At 41.5% G+C, this 18,257-nt stretch overlaps 2 protein-coding genes across 4 annotated transcripts; both read left to right on the top strand.

Moving 5' to 3' along the window:
* Window positions 1–306: 306 nt before the first annotated feature.
* LOC120820861 (androgen-dependent TFPI-regulating protein) lies at window positions 307–4,275 on the top strand. Its single transcript, XM_040179029.2, has 6 exons — window positions 307–601; window positions 717–842; window positions 936–1,037; window positions 1,140–1,255; window positions 2,091–2,242; window positions 2,337–4,275. The coding sequence occupies exons 1-6, from the start codon at window positions 449–451 to the stop codon at window positions 2,372–2,374; spliced, it is 687 nt and encodes a 228-aa protein (XP_040034963.2). The 5' UTR covers window positions 307–448; the 3' UTR covers window positions 2,375–4,275.
* A 2,453-nt stretch (window positions 4,276–6,728) lies between these two features.
* On the top strand, window positions 6,729–16,026 carry herc4 (HECT and RLD domain containing E3 ubiquitin protein ligase 4). Of its 3 annotated transcripts, none has more exons than XR_013468008.1 (23): window positions 6,729–7,017; window positions 7,092–7,251; window positions 7,463–7,539; window positions 7,630–7,851; window positions 7,959–8,050; window positions 8,151–8,281; window positions 8,448–8,593; window positions 8,849–8,925; window positions 9,213–9,337; window positions 9,567–9,626; window positions 9,951–10,062; window positions 10,757–10,946; window positions 11,034–11,206; window positions 11,281–11,400; window positions 11,486–11,584; window positions 12,737–12,904; window positions 13,204–13,347; window positions 13,468–13,660; window positions 13,811–13,877; window positions 13,965–14,047; window positions 14,383–14,566; window positions 14,821–14,923; window positions 15,044–16,026. XR_013468008.1 is itself a non-coding variant. In XM_040179027.2 (23 exons), the coding sequence occupies exons 1-23, from the start codon at window positions 6,729–6,731 to the stop codon at window positions 15,250–15,252; spliced, it is 3,198 nt and encodes a 1,065-aa protein (XP_040034961.2). In that variant the 3' UTR covers window positions 15,253–16,026. The 3 variants fall into 3 exon arrangements, 1 of the variants encoding a protein (XP_040034961.2); XM_040179027.2 differs by having other exon boundaries at window positions 13,468–13,634; XR_005712449.2 differs by lacking the exons at window positions 14,383–14,566; window positions 14,821–14,923; window positions 15,044–16,026 and having other exon boundaries at window positions 13,468–13,685; window positions 13,965–13,983.
* Window positions 16,027–18,257: the final 2,231 nt, after the last annotated feature.

The raw sequence follows: 18,257 nt of genomic DNA, 5'->3' as shown, positions 1-18,257 counted from the left end.
GACTACTACGAGTAAACGTTACTAAAACCATTACAAGCATCACACCTTCTAATCCAGTGTATTCTGTCAATTTATAATTATCAACTTACTTGAAGTGATTTTCTAACTTAACTGATTTAGTTACATAACTGGAATTTGTTTTCTTACTTTAATCAAATTGATTAGATTACTTAACATGGCACCATGCCACCTTTGAAGCTGTCCCTGTGAATTAAACTAGCTTCAGTCACATGCTGCGTTATGAAACAGGGACTTCCACCCTTCATTGGAAACAGTGGGCCTCTTGTCTCCGCTGCTTGAAAACGCCTTGATAAGCTTGCGCTGAATTACACTAATCTTTAAAGAACCTTCACTGCCCAAAGTACCTCAATTTGAAGGGAAAACTCAAGAAGAGTAGTTTTTGGCTGTGTTGATTTCATTTTTGTGGGTTCTTCTGCTGGACACGACAATGACTTCCACCCTGAGGAGAGTGTACCACGTAGCGGCTTTCAGCTGGTATGCATTTGTTGTGAAGTGTCTCATTGCAAAGGAAGGAGAAGAACTGCCACCAGGCATCTTTCTTTACGGAGGACCTTGGAAGTACCTTACATTTTTGAATTTGGTGTGTACAATACCCACATTACCCTGTAATAATAATAATAATCGTTTACAATAATGTACATTGCACAGTTGAAAATGCATAATGGAAAAAAATTCTGTTATTTGTAATATTTCAGTTACTACAAATGTCTTTATTTGGGCTGGCAGCCCTGAATGATCTACAAGCTGGGAAAAAATCAGAGAGTACTCTGAAAAGATGCAAAGACCTCCTCTTCTCTGTCTTTGCCTTCCCTGTAGGAATGGTGAGAAAAAATCTTTACTTAAAATGCTTTACCTTATTTGAATCGTTCAAAAGTAACTTGATGTTAACTCCATATTTGACATGTTTTGTTTAGTTTGTTGTTCTACTTTTCTGGACGATCTTTGCCTATGACAGAGAATTAGTCTACCCAGCTACTATTGACACCTTCTTTCCTCCCTGGATAAACCATGCCATGGTCTGTACATCTGCATAACATCATCGCAAATGACATAATCCTAATTCCCCTGTCTTAAACCTTCACTCATGATAAGCGTTATTGCCATCCTGTTTTTCTCAGCACACATTTGTCCTTCCTGTATTACTTGGAGAAGTGTTGGTGCAGCCTCACATCTACCCGCAGACTAAATACGCCCTGGCAGCGCTGGGAGGTGTGGGCTCGGCATACTTATTTTGGTAAGTGTTGTGTCAGCATGCAGCAGTATCCTGACAAAACATTTAATTTCCTTGCATATAATTGACACACAAATATCACAGCATTTCAAAAGAATGAAATCCTTCATAATTGAAGGATGATCATTGAAATGGACTGAACCGTAAATGTCTTATGGGATGAAAACAATGAATAAACTATTTTAATGAGAGAAAAACTAATCTGCAGTACTGCACTGAAATAAAACCAAACACTGCATCAGGAATGTTCAATAAGGGTTAGCAAAAGCATGACAGACCATAAAAAAACACAAGTAGGATGTCACTTGAAGTCTGAATGGAGACAGATAGACATGTAGCACTGCTCGAAACGGTTCAAAAGTAAGCCAGTGTTATAAAACCGATTGTAAAGCCCAAACAGGGGAAAGGGAATTAAGAAACACAAACACAGTACGAGAGGATGATTCATGAACGGAATAAAAATGAGAATCCACAATTTAACGAATAGTTCAAATTAGTCTCATAAATAACCTATTGTGGTTTTAAGCACGGTGGTGTTAATCACAATTCAAACGGCTTGAGGTATTAAAACTTAATTTGAACCTTCAACAGTTAGCTCAAATACTGCACCGCTGCCTCCTTGTGTCCCTGATGGCACAAACCATGCATGAATCAAGACGCTGTGGGGAGCATTCTTTGTTGGACTGTGTGTGTTCTGCTGTTAAAATCTCACAATCTATATCCTCATTGTCGACGGGTAGAAACTATGTGCTAGTGAATAGTTCTTTGAGAAAAGACAGTACAAGATGACAGATACAGTGAGACTGTTTATTTGTTTCCTTCTAAACACATTCTGCAGGATTGTGTGGGTGTACTTGTCCGTTGGGATCTGGGTGTACCCCCTCCTTGCCTACTTCAGCACAGCTGGTCTGGTGGGCTTCTTCTTTTTTAACATGTCGGTGGTGGTATTCCTCTACGTGCTAGGAGACAAACTCAACAGCCGTGTTTGGAGTAAGTGGCCTTGAATTTATCAGTGGGGCCAAGCATAGCATCACATGTACATTTTGGTCTCGTTTCATTCTCTCTTTTGTCTCCTTTACTCCAGGGAAGGACATGAACCAAATGACAACAACAGCAAAGTAATTCAGCCTCTCTGCAAATAAATATGGAGGCACAGTAGACCTTCAAAGGGACACTATGCAACTTGAAACACAATATTCCTTCTTTAAATGAAAGGTTAGAATTATAAGAAATGAATAGCGACATTGCTCAAATAAATACACTGCGGGGTGTTGATGCACAACCTTCGTTGGGCTGGAATGATTAATAGTTTAGTAGTTTGCTGATCCTTAAACTTGTATGCAGCAAACAGTACACTCACGTTAATGTTGAGTGTTCAGCTAAAATCTAATTAGCATTTATTTCATTATTGTCATTAAAAAAATGTTACATGGTTTTAGTTTCATTGTGAATGGCTTAATCTGCCATGAAAATTCAGCCAACAGCTATATTAGGTAACACTTGTACTTCAATGTGAATATTAGAGGGCAAAGCTCAATAAAGGAGTGGGCTATTAACATAGACAACAACTTAAACATTAAAGCAAGTCCAGTAAAGCAAGTACCACTGAAAGCAACTGCACAAGTAATCCTCCCGTTCTATAGTATTATTATTATAATTACATTCATTTTAAGCAGTGACAGATCAAAAATCAGAGTACGGTTCTTCCCACAAATTACCCAGGAATAATACAAGAAGCAGTCAGAATCATCAACGTCAAGTCGACAATAAGCACTGTTACGTCCCTCTCTTCACAAAGCAATTCATTACCAATGTCATGTTTGGCCTGAATAAAGTGCAGTTTCACCCATTAACGATGGATTCACCTGCTGGCTGCATCGATCCTTGATAATCCAAAACACAATACTAAAGATCCTGGATTTGATGGCATCCTATTTGAAGATGTGTGCTGTGTTTCCACTTCTGTGAATATCCTTATTCGGTATGTTAAATCAGGCACGATGCAAGTCTCTGTAGGCTTTAAGATGCTGGAGATAGTTTGGGTCTGCATCCACCAATCCAACTGAAAGGATCTTGGCCAGTAAATGCACATCTTCTTCAGTCAAATCCTTCTGTTATGAAATAATAATGAAAGAAAAAAAGTTGATAATGTAAAATACACCATCTAAATGATCACACATTTTTCCAGCATTTAACTTTGGATGATTACTCACTTTCTTGTTGTAGGCAGAGGCTTCAAGTAGTTGTAGTTTCTGGGGTTTGCCTTCCTGTAAAAGAAAAGAATCACACTTTGTTTCCGACTTCCTGGTCTTGGTCACTTCCTCCAGCAGCTACAGGGACGTTTTTTTAAACACAAAATCTGAAACTGACCTTTGTGAGTCCTTTTGAAAAGCACATTATGATGAAGAGGAGGCCAGCAACGACCTGAGCATATTAAAAGAAAGACCCTGGTCAACATAACATAAGATACAGCCCTCATCCAATAAAAACGCTGATTAGTTAAGAATAAGTCATCAAATAATGTATTACATGGTTTTTACTTACGCCCAGCAAGTCCAACATGTCTACTTGTCTTGGTTCTGTGCTGTTTGTGCGCTGCCTGAGAGAAACAAGTTCCTGCTGCTCTGCAACATCAGACCATAGTGCGTAAGTTACAAAGGGAAAACCCATGAAGAACCAGTATTACAGGAGAAACTGGATTTAAACCACCAACCGCTTTTACAATTTAAATATGTTACTCACAAAGCACGAGTGCTGCTACGCAAGTGTGTGCGTAAATGGGTTGTTGTTGAGCAAGGACAGCTATTGTTGTCTTTCAGTGTTAACGTAGTGGGATGTTTACAATATATCTGTCTTTTAAAGCAATAAAAGAAAACAGTTACAACTCACACTTGCTGTATGAATTTTAATCGAATGCAGCATTGGGTGAAACTTGGAGAAGATAAAATTAATCACCACCTGTCACCAATTCACTAACCTACTTTGGAAGTGTATTGGAAAGCAATAAAGTATTTCAATTTGAATTATTTTTTCTATTACTTGGTGTTGAACCCAAAGCGTGTGTTGGAATAAAAAATAAGTAGATCATTTATTCATTACACTGCCGTCAAATAACACCAAGGAAGCCCTTTGTGTGGCGGCTGTACAACAAAGAGTTGTATGGGACATGCTATGAAGAACATACATGAAGAAATACATGTAGTTTTTGTGAAGTACTTGTACTTTATTTAATTACTTTTAATACATTTTACTTTGTACTTCAGAATAACAACAAAGAAATGTTGTACTTTTTTGTAGAGTACACTTTTAAATAAAACACATTTGAACTGCCAGAATAGAAAACATTAAAGTTTAGCTCCTCCTGAACCTGCTGAATGTGTAAACCATCCAAATACATCTAATGATACTCTTACATTCTCATTTTGATATATTAAGTAGAAATGTGGTGATACCACTGTACATTTACTTAGATGTTGACTTAATTTATGTTGTTGTTATTGTATAGCTACACTATTAGTTTGTTTTGTTTTCATTGTTGTTCTGTAGCATCACCAAAGAGAAGCTATTCTAGATACTCTTTGCTCGTGAAGCTACTAAATAAGCTAATTTAGAAACTTCATGAATCATTTTTTTTCTCACAAAATCAACTGTAGTAGTTACGTGTAAGTAGTCCAACAGAGGGAGACAAATTAGGTCAAGCAGAGAACCAGAGAAGTTCCACATCCTTCGTAAGTGCAAGAGGTGAGCGAAATTCGAATGGAGCAAAAATAATGAAAATACTGTACATTATATTTTAATAGAGATTTGTTATAAATTATGTTAGAAAAAAATCTACTTGACACCAATGTGAAATCATTTACAGGACATTTATTCTTGCAAGAAGATAACCTCATATCATAGAATAGAATTCAATTGATTTAGTTTTTTGTTGTTTTTTTTAACTTGTCTTGGGTTTTTCTTGGAATATATTTGTATGTTTCCTGTTGAATTGTTTTCCATTTGATTTAGTTGTTGTTGGATGAGCATTCACTTATAATGCCTTTCAGGGGTAGTTGGTGGTCCTAACTTGCTCACTACCAGCTCACAACCGCACACATGACATGTAAACTATTTAAGGCTGCACTTTCGTTCACGTACGCACACAAGAGGCATCAACACGCATGCGCGTCTGTGCCCCATCTAGAACGTCGTAGATGAATCGCGACGATTCTCCTCCATGCAGTAAAGTCCAAACTTCCGGTTAAATCAGGTTGCCTTCAGATTAAAAGCTTACACGGTGACACTTCATCTACACCAACGTGTTTAAAGGAAGGTGATCGGATAATCCGGACAATAATTTGGCGTCAACGGAAACTTGAAGTCGCAGTAACACTGTCTTTTACGGTGTGCCGAAATGTTACTTTAAAAGGAGTTTTACTTCTGAAAGAAAAGACGGACGCCCAGAGTGCGTCTGTGGCCGCCGCGCAGCAGTTGTTGACAGTCATTGGAGGAGACGAATTGGGTCGGAATTTACCCAACTCGCTGGCCTTTGATATTTTACGTCGGACGTGTGCTTGTCTGCGTTTTCAACAAGCAGCACCAGCAGCTAGCTTGCAAAAACCTGGACAACAATAACACTTCGTGATCTGGCGGGTGTGGTAAGATGTGGTGTTTGGCTCCTACGTTATAGACATCGTAACGTTAGACCTGGTGGTAACTTGTTCACTGGTTCAACATACGTAAGGGATTAAAACAGCTTCTCTACTTAAGAATGCTGTCGTTTTACTAGATTAACTCAGCTAACGCACATCATGTTGAAACTTACTTTAACTCCAATAGCTACCATTGACGTTACAGCCAATTGACGTTACAGCCAAAGCATAAACACTTTACGTTAAATTACACTACATCCGCGCGGTGCACGAGGGATCGGTCTGCTTTATGGGCCGTCAGGAGGAAGGCTAGCTCCTCTAGTCAGAACCAAGGACGGTATGTTCACAGCAAAGATAAAAACCTTACTTCCGCTTGGAAAGTGACAAATACCGTTACTTGCATACGTCGCTATGTGTCAGAACAAACGGCAGACTTTTTACTTTGAGTTGTACGTCGCATTTTCATTTTCGGTACAGATATAAGTGGTCGCTTTTCTAAGCAAATTTAGACGTAACTTTTACTTTGAAATGTCATACGCCAAAAAAAAGGAATTGGTCATTGAATAATTGAGCTAACTTAACGTATCCAATAAATTCACTGTAGCTTACTTGGCTAATCTGTTTACATGTTGTCGTTTTGACAGAGTGTGTTGCATCATTAACTCCTAAAGACAGCTACCAGCTCATCAAGACCCCACACGCACGCGAGCATTTCACGCGCGTCAGCGACCACGTTAGTGAGCCATGACGCTACTCGGCTAACGCTAGCGTGCTAGCTGCTACCAGCTCATGTGTGTACCCTGCAGCTCACACCATGGTCATCTAAACGTGCTCCGTACGGGCGTATGAGCCGAGGTGTCTTTCTCTGTCCCCGCAGAGACGGAGACGAAGGAGAGACGCGCCACGCCATGCTGTGCTGGGGAAATGCCTCCTATGGACAGCTAGGCTTGGGGGGAATCGATGAAGAGATTGTTGTTGAGCCACGAAAATGTGAATTCTTTCACGGGAAGCAAGTGTGCGATTTGGGGTGCGGCCACAGGCACACAGCCTACCTGCTGGAGGACGGGACAGTGTACACCTGTGGATGCAATGACCTAGGACAGCTGGGACACGAGAAGTCCCGCAAGAAACCAGGTTGGTACTGTGTGTTCGTAGACGTGTAACGTGTCGGGACGTGATTAACCACGGTTCTCTTCGTCGTCCTCCAGAGCAGGTCGTGGCTCTGGATGCACAGATCATTGTGGCAGTGTCATGTGGAGAGTCCCACACACTGGCCCTGAATGACAAAGGGCAGGTGTTCTCGTGGGGCCTGGGCTCAGATGGCCAGTTGGGACTACAGAACTTTGAAGAATGTGTGCGTGTGCCGAGGTAAAGTCCCAAACTAATGTTTCCCCTCACTGATTGGCCTTAAACCCACTTTGGTTTGTGTTGAATGATAATTTTGCTCATGTCTTTTTGTGTTATGGCACATATAATGATAGCATCTATATATGCACACAATAAGCATTATTCAAACATATATTAATCATATATAAAATAATAAAACACACATACTGCATTTTTTTTCTTCCTTTTTCAGGAATATCAAGAGTTTGTCAGATGTACAAATTGCTCAGGTAGCTTGTGGCTATTATCACTCACATGCACTTTCAAGAGGTGAGTATGGTTTGCACCCTCAAAATGCTCGCAGTACATCCTATTTTCTACATATATAGATGCATTTTGTGTTTTTATTCATTGTCTCAGGTGGCCAAGTCTTCTCCTGGGGCCACAACCGATATGGACAACTCGGGCTAGGAATGAACGGACAGAGTATTTCCACCCCCCAAATGATCCAGTCTCTGCAGGGCATTCCCTTTGCTCGGATATCAGCAGGTGGCGCTCACAGCTTTGCTCTCACTCTCTCGGGGGCGGTGTTCGGCTGGGGGCGCAACAAGTTTGGTCAGCTGGGTCTCAATGACTGCAATGGTGTGTGGTAAAAACCCCTAAAGAAGTAGTACTACTACTATTTATGCTTACTGCTTCAGAGCATTCAGGCCCTCAAGTCAGACTCACTGTCAGAGGATCTTTTCCAGATCGTTTTTTTCCATCCCTGCTGAAGTCCCTTAGATCCCAGAGAGTGATTTACATCTCCTGTGGAGAAGATCACACAGCAGCACTTACCAAGTTAAGTTAGGACATTTTTGGTCATTTAATGTCATGTGTCGTGCCTTGCCGTACTTTGGTTGTTGAGAAGAACAGAAACGACTCGTGTGTTGATTTTACAGGAAGGAGGTGTGTTCACATTTGGTGCTGGAGGATACGGACAACTTGGACACAACTCTACAAACCATGAAATCAACCCGAGGAAAGTGTTTGAGCTCATGGGAAATGTGGTCACGCAGATTGCATGTGGAAGGTAAAACTTGTGTTTTATACCTTTTACACATTGTATTTTAAACTAGAGATTAATTTGAATTTGTTTTTTTACCTACATTGATGTCCATAGTGTAATCCTGAGTAACTAGGCTAAAAGGAACATATATTTCATTTTAAATTCTCTAAAATATCTTTCCACTTAAAAGGCAGCACACGCTGGCTTTCACACCCTCCGGTGCAAAGATGGACTCGTTTGGGCTAGCCGGTAACGGGCAGCTTGGCACTCGCTCCACTTGCAACAGAAAGAGTCCGGCCCTCGTCAAAGGCCCCTGGATGGCTTCCAAGGATGCAGGTGAGACATTATGGCTGCATTTGGTTCTTCCTCAGAAGTGAAAGTGAGAACCAGACCGCAAAACTCGCATCCGCACTGAATTGTATTTCGACTGACACAATATTAAAATGTTTGCTCTTTACAAGGCCCCCCATGTATATGGGTGTGTGTGTGTGTGTGTGCGCGCGTGTATACGGTTTACATATGTATAGGTTGGGGTGACGTAGGTCATCTATCCATACATTTATCTCTTGCTGCCGTTGGGTAACATTACAGACTCTGAGCCGTGCTGTTATGTCAAGAGGATTTATGCTGGAGGAGACCAGAGCTTTGCTCATTACTGCACAAACAATGTAAGTTGTCATGCAAACAAATCTTATTAGGTACCTTTTTTTTTTATACGACCATAAAAAGAAATGTTAATATTGACATGGTAGTCTTTTTTTAATTTTTTTTTTTTTAATTATGTGGTGGAATTTTGCATCACAACCTTTCTTCATTTCTTATTTAGTGTGAATAAAATTGCTTCTTCTATTTGGTGTCTAATCATGGAGATGAATACCACATAAAAACTAAGTATTTTTAAGTAAATACTTTTTATTGAACTCTATGTACTAACAGTTCTCTTTTCTTCTCGTAGAAACTGCAGAACATGGATGACACGATGATGCAAGATCCCCACAGGAAGATTTGCACTTTGAATGAGGATATTATAGACAAGTGGTGTAACTACTCACCAGGGAGACTCCCAATAGAAATCTCCAAGTAATGTGCTAAAACGCTACTTTTCAAAACTAACAACTTTCATATTAACAATATGACTGCATGACTGTTTAAAGTATACTATACATTTACATACTATACGTCACTGGTGTTATTGTTACATTTAGTTGGTTTGTAGATGTATATTTCTACAAGTTGCCATGGTTCTTTTATGGAGTTTTCTTTTGGAAAAGTCTTCAGATTAACTACTTGTCTTTTATGATTCCTTTAGTGAGATTGACCTTGTGTTCTCCTCGGCGAGCTGCCTCAACGGATCTTTTCTGTCCACGAGGTAATCCTCTCTTCAGACTCAGTGAACTTCCTTTTCCTGACTTTGATCTTTCTTACTCAGATACTAAATACTGCGGATATACATCTAAATTTTAAATGATATTCCCTTTTTGTTATTAATTTAGATGACAAAATATGAAGTCAATGCATCTTGCCAAATAATTTCATCACAACACTATTTCAACACTATTCTTCTTTATATTATATCCATATTATACATGTATATTGTTTAACTTCATATTTGTTGTCCTGTGTGATAATATTATGTTTCTAATATTCAGTCTCCCTCTTGTAAGTAAGTGGCGGTATTTATATTCTCTTGCAGTCACCCAGATCACTACAGTACCAGCAGTAAGTGTTCAGGCGTGGATGTAAACACGGCTCGCATCCTGTTGCACAAAGTCATCCAACAGCATCACCACGAGATCGCTCAGCAGGTCAGAGGCCTCTTTAAAGAAATGCCTTGTGGGGGATGAACTCATGTGGCTCCTGTTCCACTAGTTTCTAACATGCGTGTACTCTTACTGTAAATGTACATGTACTGTGAATGAGTGTATACAGGCTTATGAAAAAAGAGCTATCATCCATGACCACTCCCAATGTGAAACATCGTAGCATTTATCCTCTTCTGATACGTCGATGTCATCTTTGTAGACAAGCGAGTGAAAAAGCAAACACGGGCATCTGTAGTGGTCATTCCAATTTAAGACACACATTACTGTCTGCACAAATGGACATTTCAGTATATTTATAGCCCTCCTTTCTCAACACAGTTTTACGCTGTAATGCTTTCACCATGACTAGTTACAACATCATTGGACATTCACTTTATTATGTCCTTGGTATGGGTCAAAGGGGAGGTGCTATATACTCTGGCTCCCACACTTAGAAAGCTTGTCACGATATAATAAAACAGTTTTTATCTAATTTTCAGAATGAAGTCTAATCACACATATCTCAATGTTTTATATTCCAATAAGGCAGGTGTTTGTAGTCGGTGTGTGAACATCTTCTCTCACTCTGCACAGGACGGGAAGCCGTGGCCCCAATATCGTTACACATCAGCGTGATGGCCTACAAGATTTGGCATCAATCATAACCGAACATTTTACTTTCCTCTGTGTCTCTCAGATTGCTGCCAGTCTGGAAAAGAACCTTATTCCCAAACTAAGCAACTCTCCTCCAGACATTGAAGCCCTGCGACTCTACCTCACACTTCCAGAATGCCCTCTCTTCAAGGACCGGAATAATTACGTGACCATCGCTATTCCGTTTGCCAAGTCCCTCCTCAGTCTGAAGGAGGCTCCATTGAAAGTGCTCGGTAAGATGAATGATTTTTTTATGCTGCACATGATCCAACCCTTTCTACCTTCTCCTCACAATGTGTTTGCTCTTGTATTTGCACCAGGGAACTGGTGGTCTACATTTGAGCCCCCCGCCTTCCAGCGTCTGGTCGAGTTGTACAAGGAGGTGGTGGTGTATCTGCTTCAGATGCACAAGATGGGCATTCCTTCAGTTGAGCAGAGGATTTTCACCTGCTTCCTGGACACGTCCCTCAAACTCCTGGAGATCCTGCAAACAGTGAGAAATGACAACAAAACCCCCAAATGGACCTGTGTCATAACGCATTTACAAACATGTTTCTGTGGCTCCAGGTGAGTGAGAGAGCAGGACACATCATTCAGTACGATAAATTCTACATCCACGAGTTGGATGAGCTGATCGACATCAGGAATGACTACGTCACATGGATTCAGAGGCAGATGTACCCGTTGGTGAGTCTCCAGCTGATGTCACCGTCACACTTGTCTATGTTTGAGCATTTGTATGAACCATCTGTTCTTGCCTCTGTATTCTCAGGGTCATGATGGTGTGGTGACTTTGTGCAGGTATCCCTTTGTGTTCGATGCCCAAGCAAAGACAACACTGCTTCAGACTGATGCCGTCATACAGATGCAGGTAATAAGGAGCTGAATCACGTGGTTTCAAACAATTGGACATATGCTGATCGCACTGTTGTTGTTGGAGCCATCATTTTGTTTTGATTACAAATTATATTCTTTAAATTGCTGATATATTTGTGTTTATCTCTATAATTGGTCTCAAATTCTTATTTTGAATAATTTCTTTGTTTGACAAGTCATTTCACTAATTGAACATCTGTGATAAGTGAGAGTGGGTGGGACTAAAGCCTAGTTTATGCTTCTGCGTTATCAGAGACGCAAGGACACGCAGACGCAAGAGCCCCTTGTGTGTCCCTTGCGTGTCCCTTGCATGCCTTTTCACACCTCCTTGTGTGCTTGCGTGCGTCGACCCATTTTTCTAGGCTTGAGTAAAAAGCTACGCAAGCTTCCTGCAGCCTGCAAGGCTTCGATTGGTCTGCTAACTACATCCTTTACGGAGTCTCACATTTCTGTTTTCATAGCACAAAACCGCCATTATTAAAACAAAGAATGTTTATAAAACACATTGAAGAGCTTTTGTCGGAAAAAATCCGTAAATATGACCACTTGTACAACGTCATTGGCGAACTATAAGGACGCGTGGATGGCCTCCACTCATGGAGGGAGATCTCCGCAAACGTCCGTTTGCCGGTCGAGGGGAACAAAGTTGTGGAGGAAAATACGGGACAAATGTGTCTGCGATGTAAAGCAGCAGTGCCGATGCACGGGGCAATAAAGTCTATGATAAATAAATAAACAAACCAACGACTTCCACACACAAAGACGTGACTCTCTAGGTCGTCTTCAACAAAACCCGTTACTCCACCTGTTGTTCTGGCGGTGAATTGCTCTGCAACACACGCAAGACTTTAAAAACCATGAATTGAAACGAGTGCGTCGACACGACGGTGCGTAAAGACGCAGAAGCCTGCGCCAGCCTTCAGTCTCGTTTTTTTCCGTTTTGTAGAACAGGGCAGACTTATTAGGGTTTGTTTCGTTTAACGTGAAAATAAATCAATGGGATTAGGCCTGTTTAATGTGTTTAGAAATGGATCCTCGTAATGTGGCCCACCATAGAACAAGTAGAAGGAACAGGCCACCACTGCCGTTGCTTTGAAACATAGACATGTTATTCGTTCATGTGGCATCCCCTTTGTTCTATTTCTAGATGGCAGTGGACCAGGCACAAATGCAAAACTTTAGTTCCATGTTCCTGCCAGCGGTCGAATCTGTCAACCCGTGCCTCATACTCATCGTTCGGAGAGAAAATATTGTTGGAGACACCATGGAAGTCCTCAGGAAGTCAAAGAACGTTGACTACAAGAAACCACTCAAGGTAGAAAGCTGCAATAATTCCGATTTCCCAGTAACAATGCAGCAAATGACTGAAGGTGTTACTCACAGTGACATGTAACCACAAGTTGGGGGAGACCAAAACTGAGATAAGGAGATCATTGGGATGCTATTCATCACGTTTTTAATGGTTATAAACCGCTAGTCTCATCAATATTATGTCATTATAATATTGTAACATGAATGCTCATGCTCCTAAAATACATGCAATATATATATTACAAATGCTGTGTTGCCCCTCCAATCATAAAAAGTGCTGCTGTTGCGCCAACTTCCTGACAGGTGATCTTTGTGGGAGAAGAGGCAGTCGATGCAGGAGGCGTGAGAAAAGAGTTCTTCCTCCTGATCATGAAAGAGCTGCTGGATCCCAAATATGGGATGTTCCGTTACTACGAGGAGTCCAGGCTCATCTGGTTTTCAAACAAGGTGCTTCCTACGTTGTCAAACCTTGCAATGTGTAGGCATACGTTGTTGTTGTTGTTGTCAATGAATACGTGATACACATTGAGTATGCCCTCTGACCAAAGCTGTGATGGTCCTTTACAGACCTTTGAGGACATTGACTTGTTCAACCTCATTGGGGTCATCTGTGGCCTGGCCATTTACAATCTGACAATAGTGGAACTCAACTTCCCAGTGGCCCTTTACAAGAAGCTCCTGAAGAGGAAGCCGACACTAGATGACCTGAAAGAGCTAATGCCAGATGTGGGAAGGTCAGATCATGGAACAGTCATCTGAGGTTCCCATTTAACATGTTTATGAATGTCAGTTTACCATGGTACTCTATTAACTGCATCCAATGTTGCAAGAACATTACCATAGATCGTTGATTGAATGATCACCAAATGTCTGCTTTGGAAAACTTTGTTTCTGTCTCCTCATAAACTAGGAGTCTGCAGCAGTTACTGGACTACACAGAAGATGACCTCGAGGAGACCTTCTGCTTGAACTTCACAGTAAGATGATTGACAGGCAGCAGTCTCTGTGGTGCATGACAGGTGAAATAAGTAGTTTTGATTTCCAAACACTGCCTTACTCCTCAGATCACAGAGGAGAACTACGGCGCCACAGAGGTCCTGGAACTAGTGCGGAATGGCGAAGACATCTCTGTCAATAAATCAAACCGGTACAATTGTCCTGATAACCTGTAGAAGACTGTCCTGCTCAGAGTTGGGGGAGAAAATTAGTACCATTGTCACATCTGAATGCTAACTATTTGGCTGGAGGCAGCAGCAACATAGCTCGTTGTAGAATAAAGATTGAGGGGGGGGGGGGGTGTAACCTTGAAAGCTTCCCAGTTAAAACATTCTATTGTTCCATTAATCCATTCTAAGACTACTGTTGAAACATAAAAATAACCCAGAATCAGTTTGATTTCAATTTGTATTCTCATTTATGTACAGAACTCTGGTCATGTTGTTGTCATCCCACTGTAATCCCTTTACTCTTCTCTCCCTGTAGGCAGGATTTTGTCGCCGCATACGTAGACTATGTTTTCAACACATCAGTGGCCTCGCTCTTTGAGTGCTTCTACGCAGGCTTCCACAAGGTGTGCGGAGGAAAAGTTCTCGAGCTGTTCCAGCCAAATGAACTGCAAGCCATGGTCATTGGCAACACCAACTATGACTGGACAGAGCTCGAAAAGGTCTTGCTTCCTGTTTGATTGAAATTTTTTGGGCCCCTTGACAAGGAATCTTGTGGAAGTTCATGGATTATGAAACAAGCATTTCTGAAGATATATAGAAGGATGTTTCTAGAACTAGATCACATTTGTTTGGGATTGCATGTGGAAATGGTTATTTTCAAATATTTGATAATCCTAAAGTATTAGACAAACTGTTGAACGGCTCCTCGAACCCATTTGAAATGGTTGAAATCCCTTTTTATCTCTTCCTTCAGAGTACTGAATACAAAGGGGAGTACTGGAAGGACCATCCCACCATCAGGCTCTTCTGGGAGGTGTTCCACAGTCTTCCCTTAGAGAAGAAAAAGCAATTTCTATGTAAGTACTTCTGTTTTTGTCAGCTAATGAATTCATTATTTTTTTTCATTATTGCAATTGACTTGTACTTTGAAATACAATTCAAAAAGTTAAATGCAAAACAATGTCTCTTGCCTCAAGTGTTCCTCACAGGAAGTGACCGGATACCCATTTTGGGAATGAAAAACCTGAAGCTAGTGATCCAGCCCACCAGTGGAGGGGAGCATTACTTACCTGTGGCCCACACCTGCTTTAACCTGCTGGACCTACCCAAGTACAAGAGTCTGGAAACCCTCTGTGAGAAGCTTCTACAGGCTATAGATCACAATCAAGGCTTTAATCTGGCCTGAAAAAACCATGTCCAGACTGTTGACGGCAACCACATTCCCGAAAGTTTTATTTTCGCAGTTCTGCTGTAAGAATTGGACACTGGGTAAGAGAAAGGGAAAGAGGCAGCCACATGGCACTGAAACTGAGAGTGGTTGTCTATACTTTCATAGGTAACCGTGATTTTGATTTCCCAGCTTTTTCTAACGCGTCACAGTATTTGATGCTCTACTCGTTGAATCGATATTGAATCGATATTGCTCTGGTCGTCATACTCGTCATATTCAAACAAGAATATATATTCTTGTTTGAATATTACGAGTATGATGAAGCAAACTGCTGGTAAATAGAGAACATGGTATGCACACAGCTACATTAACACCTATAAAATGCAGTGGCACTACCTTTATGAAGCTTTTAATTTTATTTTGAGTTGATTACATTGTCTCTTCAGGGGGCGAAAACTGGCCTCAAAATGACCAGATTTAGATAAACAACTTTCTGACCAGGTCAATAAAAATGGACATTTGGTAGTAGTTGCTGCATGGCTACTGCAGTAAAGTATGTTGTATTTTACAGGAGGTTATGATGTTGTGTCCATCCCCTGTGTATTAAATGTTTGAACCCAGACAATGTACACTAACTCCCTTCGGTTGACATTTAATTGAGAACAGGGTGCACGGTTTGCTTTTAGATTCTGAGTGAATTTTCTCGGCTGTCAGCCTTAAACAAAAATAAAATACAACCATTGAAATATGTGAATTAAAATACTGTCTTCTTAAAGGCATTTGAAAGTATATCCTCCTGGATTATTTGTGCCTTTGCGAATTGCGCCTGCAAGTTAACATGATTACTGATATTAAAGAGTTTCTGTTGTTCCATTGTGCGGCATGTCAACAAAATTTCTACCACTTATAAATAGCTCACCCCTTGTCATAGCACCATGACTATAGTGCATCCTGAAAGTATTCACAGCGCTTCACTTTTTCCACATTTTGTTATGTTCCAGCCAAAATGAATTAAATTCATTATTTTTCTTCACATTCTACACACAACAACCCATAACCCATTTTGCAAATCTGTTAAAAATAAAGAACGAAAACATAACATGTACAAAAGTATTCACAGCCTTTGCCATGACACTCATAATTTAGCGCATCCTGTTTCCACTGATCATCCTTGACATGTTTCTACAACTTGATTGGAGTCCACCTGTGCTAAATTCAGTTGATTGGACATGATTGAGAAAAGCACACACCTGTCTATATAAGGCAGGGGTCTCAAACTCAAATCAGCTGCGGGCCAGATGCAGCCCACTTCAACCGAACGCGGGCCAGACTAGCGTCCGAACGGCATGGTCGACAATAACACAACTTAACACTCACTTTCAAAAGCAGTCATTGAACCCCACCCTGGGGGATCGGTCCGAATGAGACTACAACACTAGTCCTCCTTTAACTCAGCGGGGGAGACCTAAGGTCATGTGACCGTGGAATTCCTTTATAGCCAAACGTGAAGTTACGTGAATCGAAGCTGCGTAGTAATGGACGGAGACGCTCGTCGGTGACGTCAGATGCTTCATGTGTTGTTAGTGTGAGTCGTAAAGGAAAACTTTATTAAACGAGCGATGCTAACGGTTAGTCACATGATCACCTGCGCGAAAGAGGGCAGGAAACTGAATTTCACCCTCCTGCTCTCTGCACCTCGGCCGACACACACGACCCGCCCCCCATGTCAGTCACATGCATGCCACGTTCACTGGACAAGCACACAGTAGGAAACCAGAACATCATAACATGTCCCACACAGCAGCTGACAGTGGGGTTACAGTATAAAACTTGCGGGCCGCACTAACATTACACTTTCATATTAAGGATGGGGCCACAAAATATCGTCCCAAGGGCCGCAATTGGCCCGCGGGCCGCGAGTTTGAGACCCCTGATATAAGGTATCACAGTTGCCAGTGCATATCAGAGCATAAACCAAGCCATGAAGTCCAAGGAATTATCTGTAGACCTCTGAGACAGAATTGTATCGAGGCACAGATCTGGCGAAGGGTACAGAAAGATTTCTGCAGCATTGAAAGTCCCAATGAGCACAGTGGCCTCCATCATCCGGAAATGAAAGAAGTTTGGAACCTCCAGGACTCTTCCTAGAGTTGGCCGCCCAACCAGACTGAGCGATCGGGGGAGAAGGGCCTTAGTCAGGGAGGTGACCAGGAACCCGATGCTCACTCTGACAGAGCTCCAGGGTTGTTCTATGTAGAGAGGAGAACCTTCCAGAAGGAGAACCATCTCTGCAGCACTCCACAAATCAGGCCTGTTTGGTAGAGTGGCCAGACGGAAGCCCCTCCTCAGTAAAAAGCACATGACAGCCCGCCTGAAGGACTCTCGGACCATGAGAAACAAAATTCTCTGGTCTGATGAAAAAAAGATTGAACTCTTTGGCCTGAATGCCAAGCGTCATGTCTGGAGGAAACCAGGCACTGCTCATCATCTCGCCAATTCCATCCCTACAGTGAAGCATGGTGGTGGCAGCATCATGCTGTGGGGATGTTTTTCAGCGGGAGGAACTGGGAGACTAGTCAGGATTGAGTGAAAGATGAATGCAGCAATGTACAGAGACGTCCTCGATGAAAACATACTCCAAAGCGCTCTGGACCTCAGACTGGGGCGACGGTTCATCTTCCAACAGGACAACGACCCGAAGCACACAGCCAAGATAACAATGGAGTGGCTTCGGCACAACTATGTGAATGTCCTTGAGTGGCCCAGCCAGAGTCCTGACTTTAAGCCGATTGAACATCTCTGAAGAGATCTGAAAATGGCTGTGCACCGACGAAAAGAAAAGAAGAATGGGAGAAACTGCCCAGAAATAGGTTTGCCACGATTGTGGAATCATCCCCATGAAGAATTGAGGCTGTAATTGTTGCCAAAGGTGCTTCAACAAAGTATTGAGCAAAGGCTGTGAATACTTTACAAGTTATGTTTTCGTTCTTTATTTTTAACAGATTTGCAAAAAAGTTTTC

This window comes from Gasterosteus aculeatus, chromosome 6, assembly GCF_964276395.1.
Source record: "Gasterosteus aculeatus chromosome 6, fGasAcu3.hap1.1, whole genome shotgun sequence".
Taxonomy (NCBI): domain Eukaryota; kingdom Metazoa; phylum Chordata; class Actinopteri; order Perciformes; family Gasterosteidae; genus Gasterosteus; species Gasterosteus aculeatus.
This window is presented reverse-complemented; position numbering and strand designations above follow the sequence as displayed.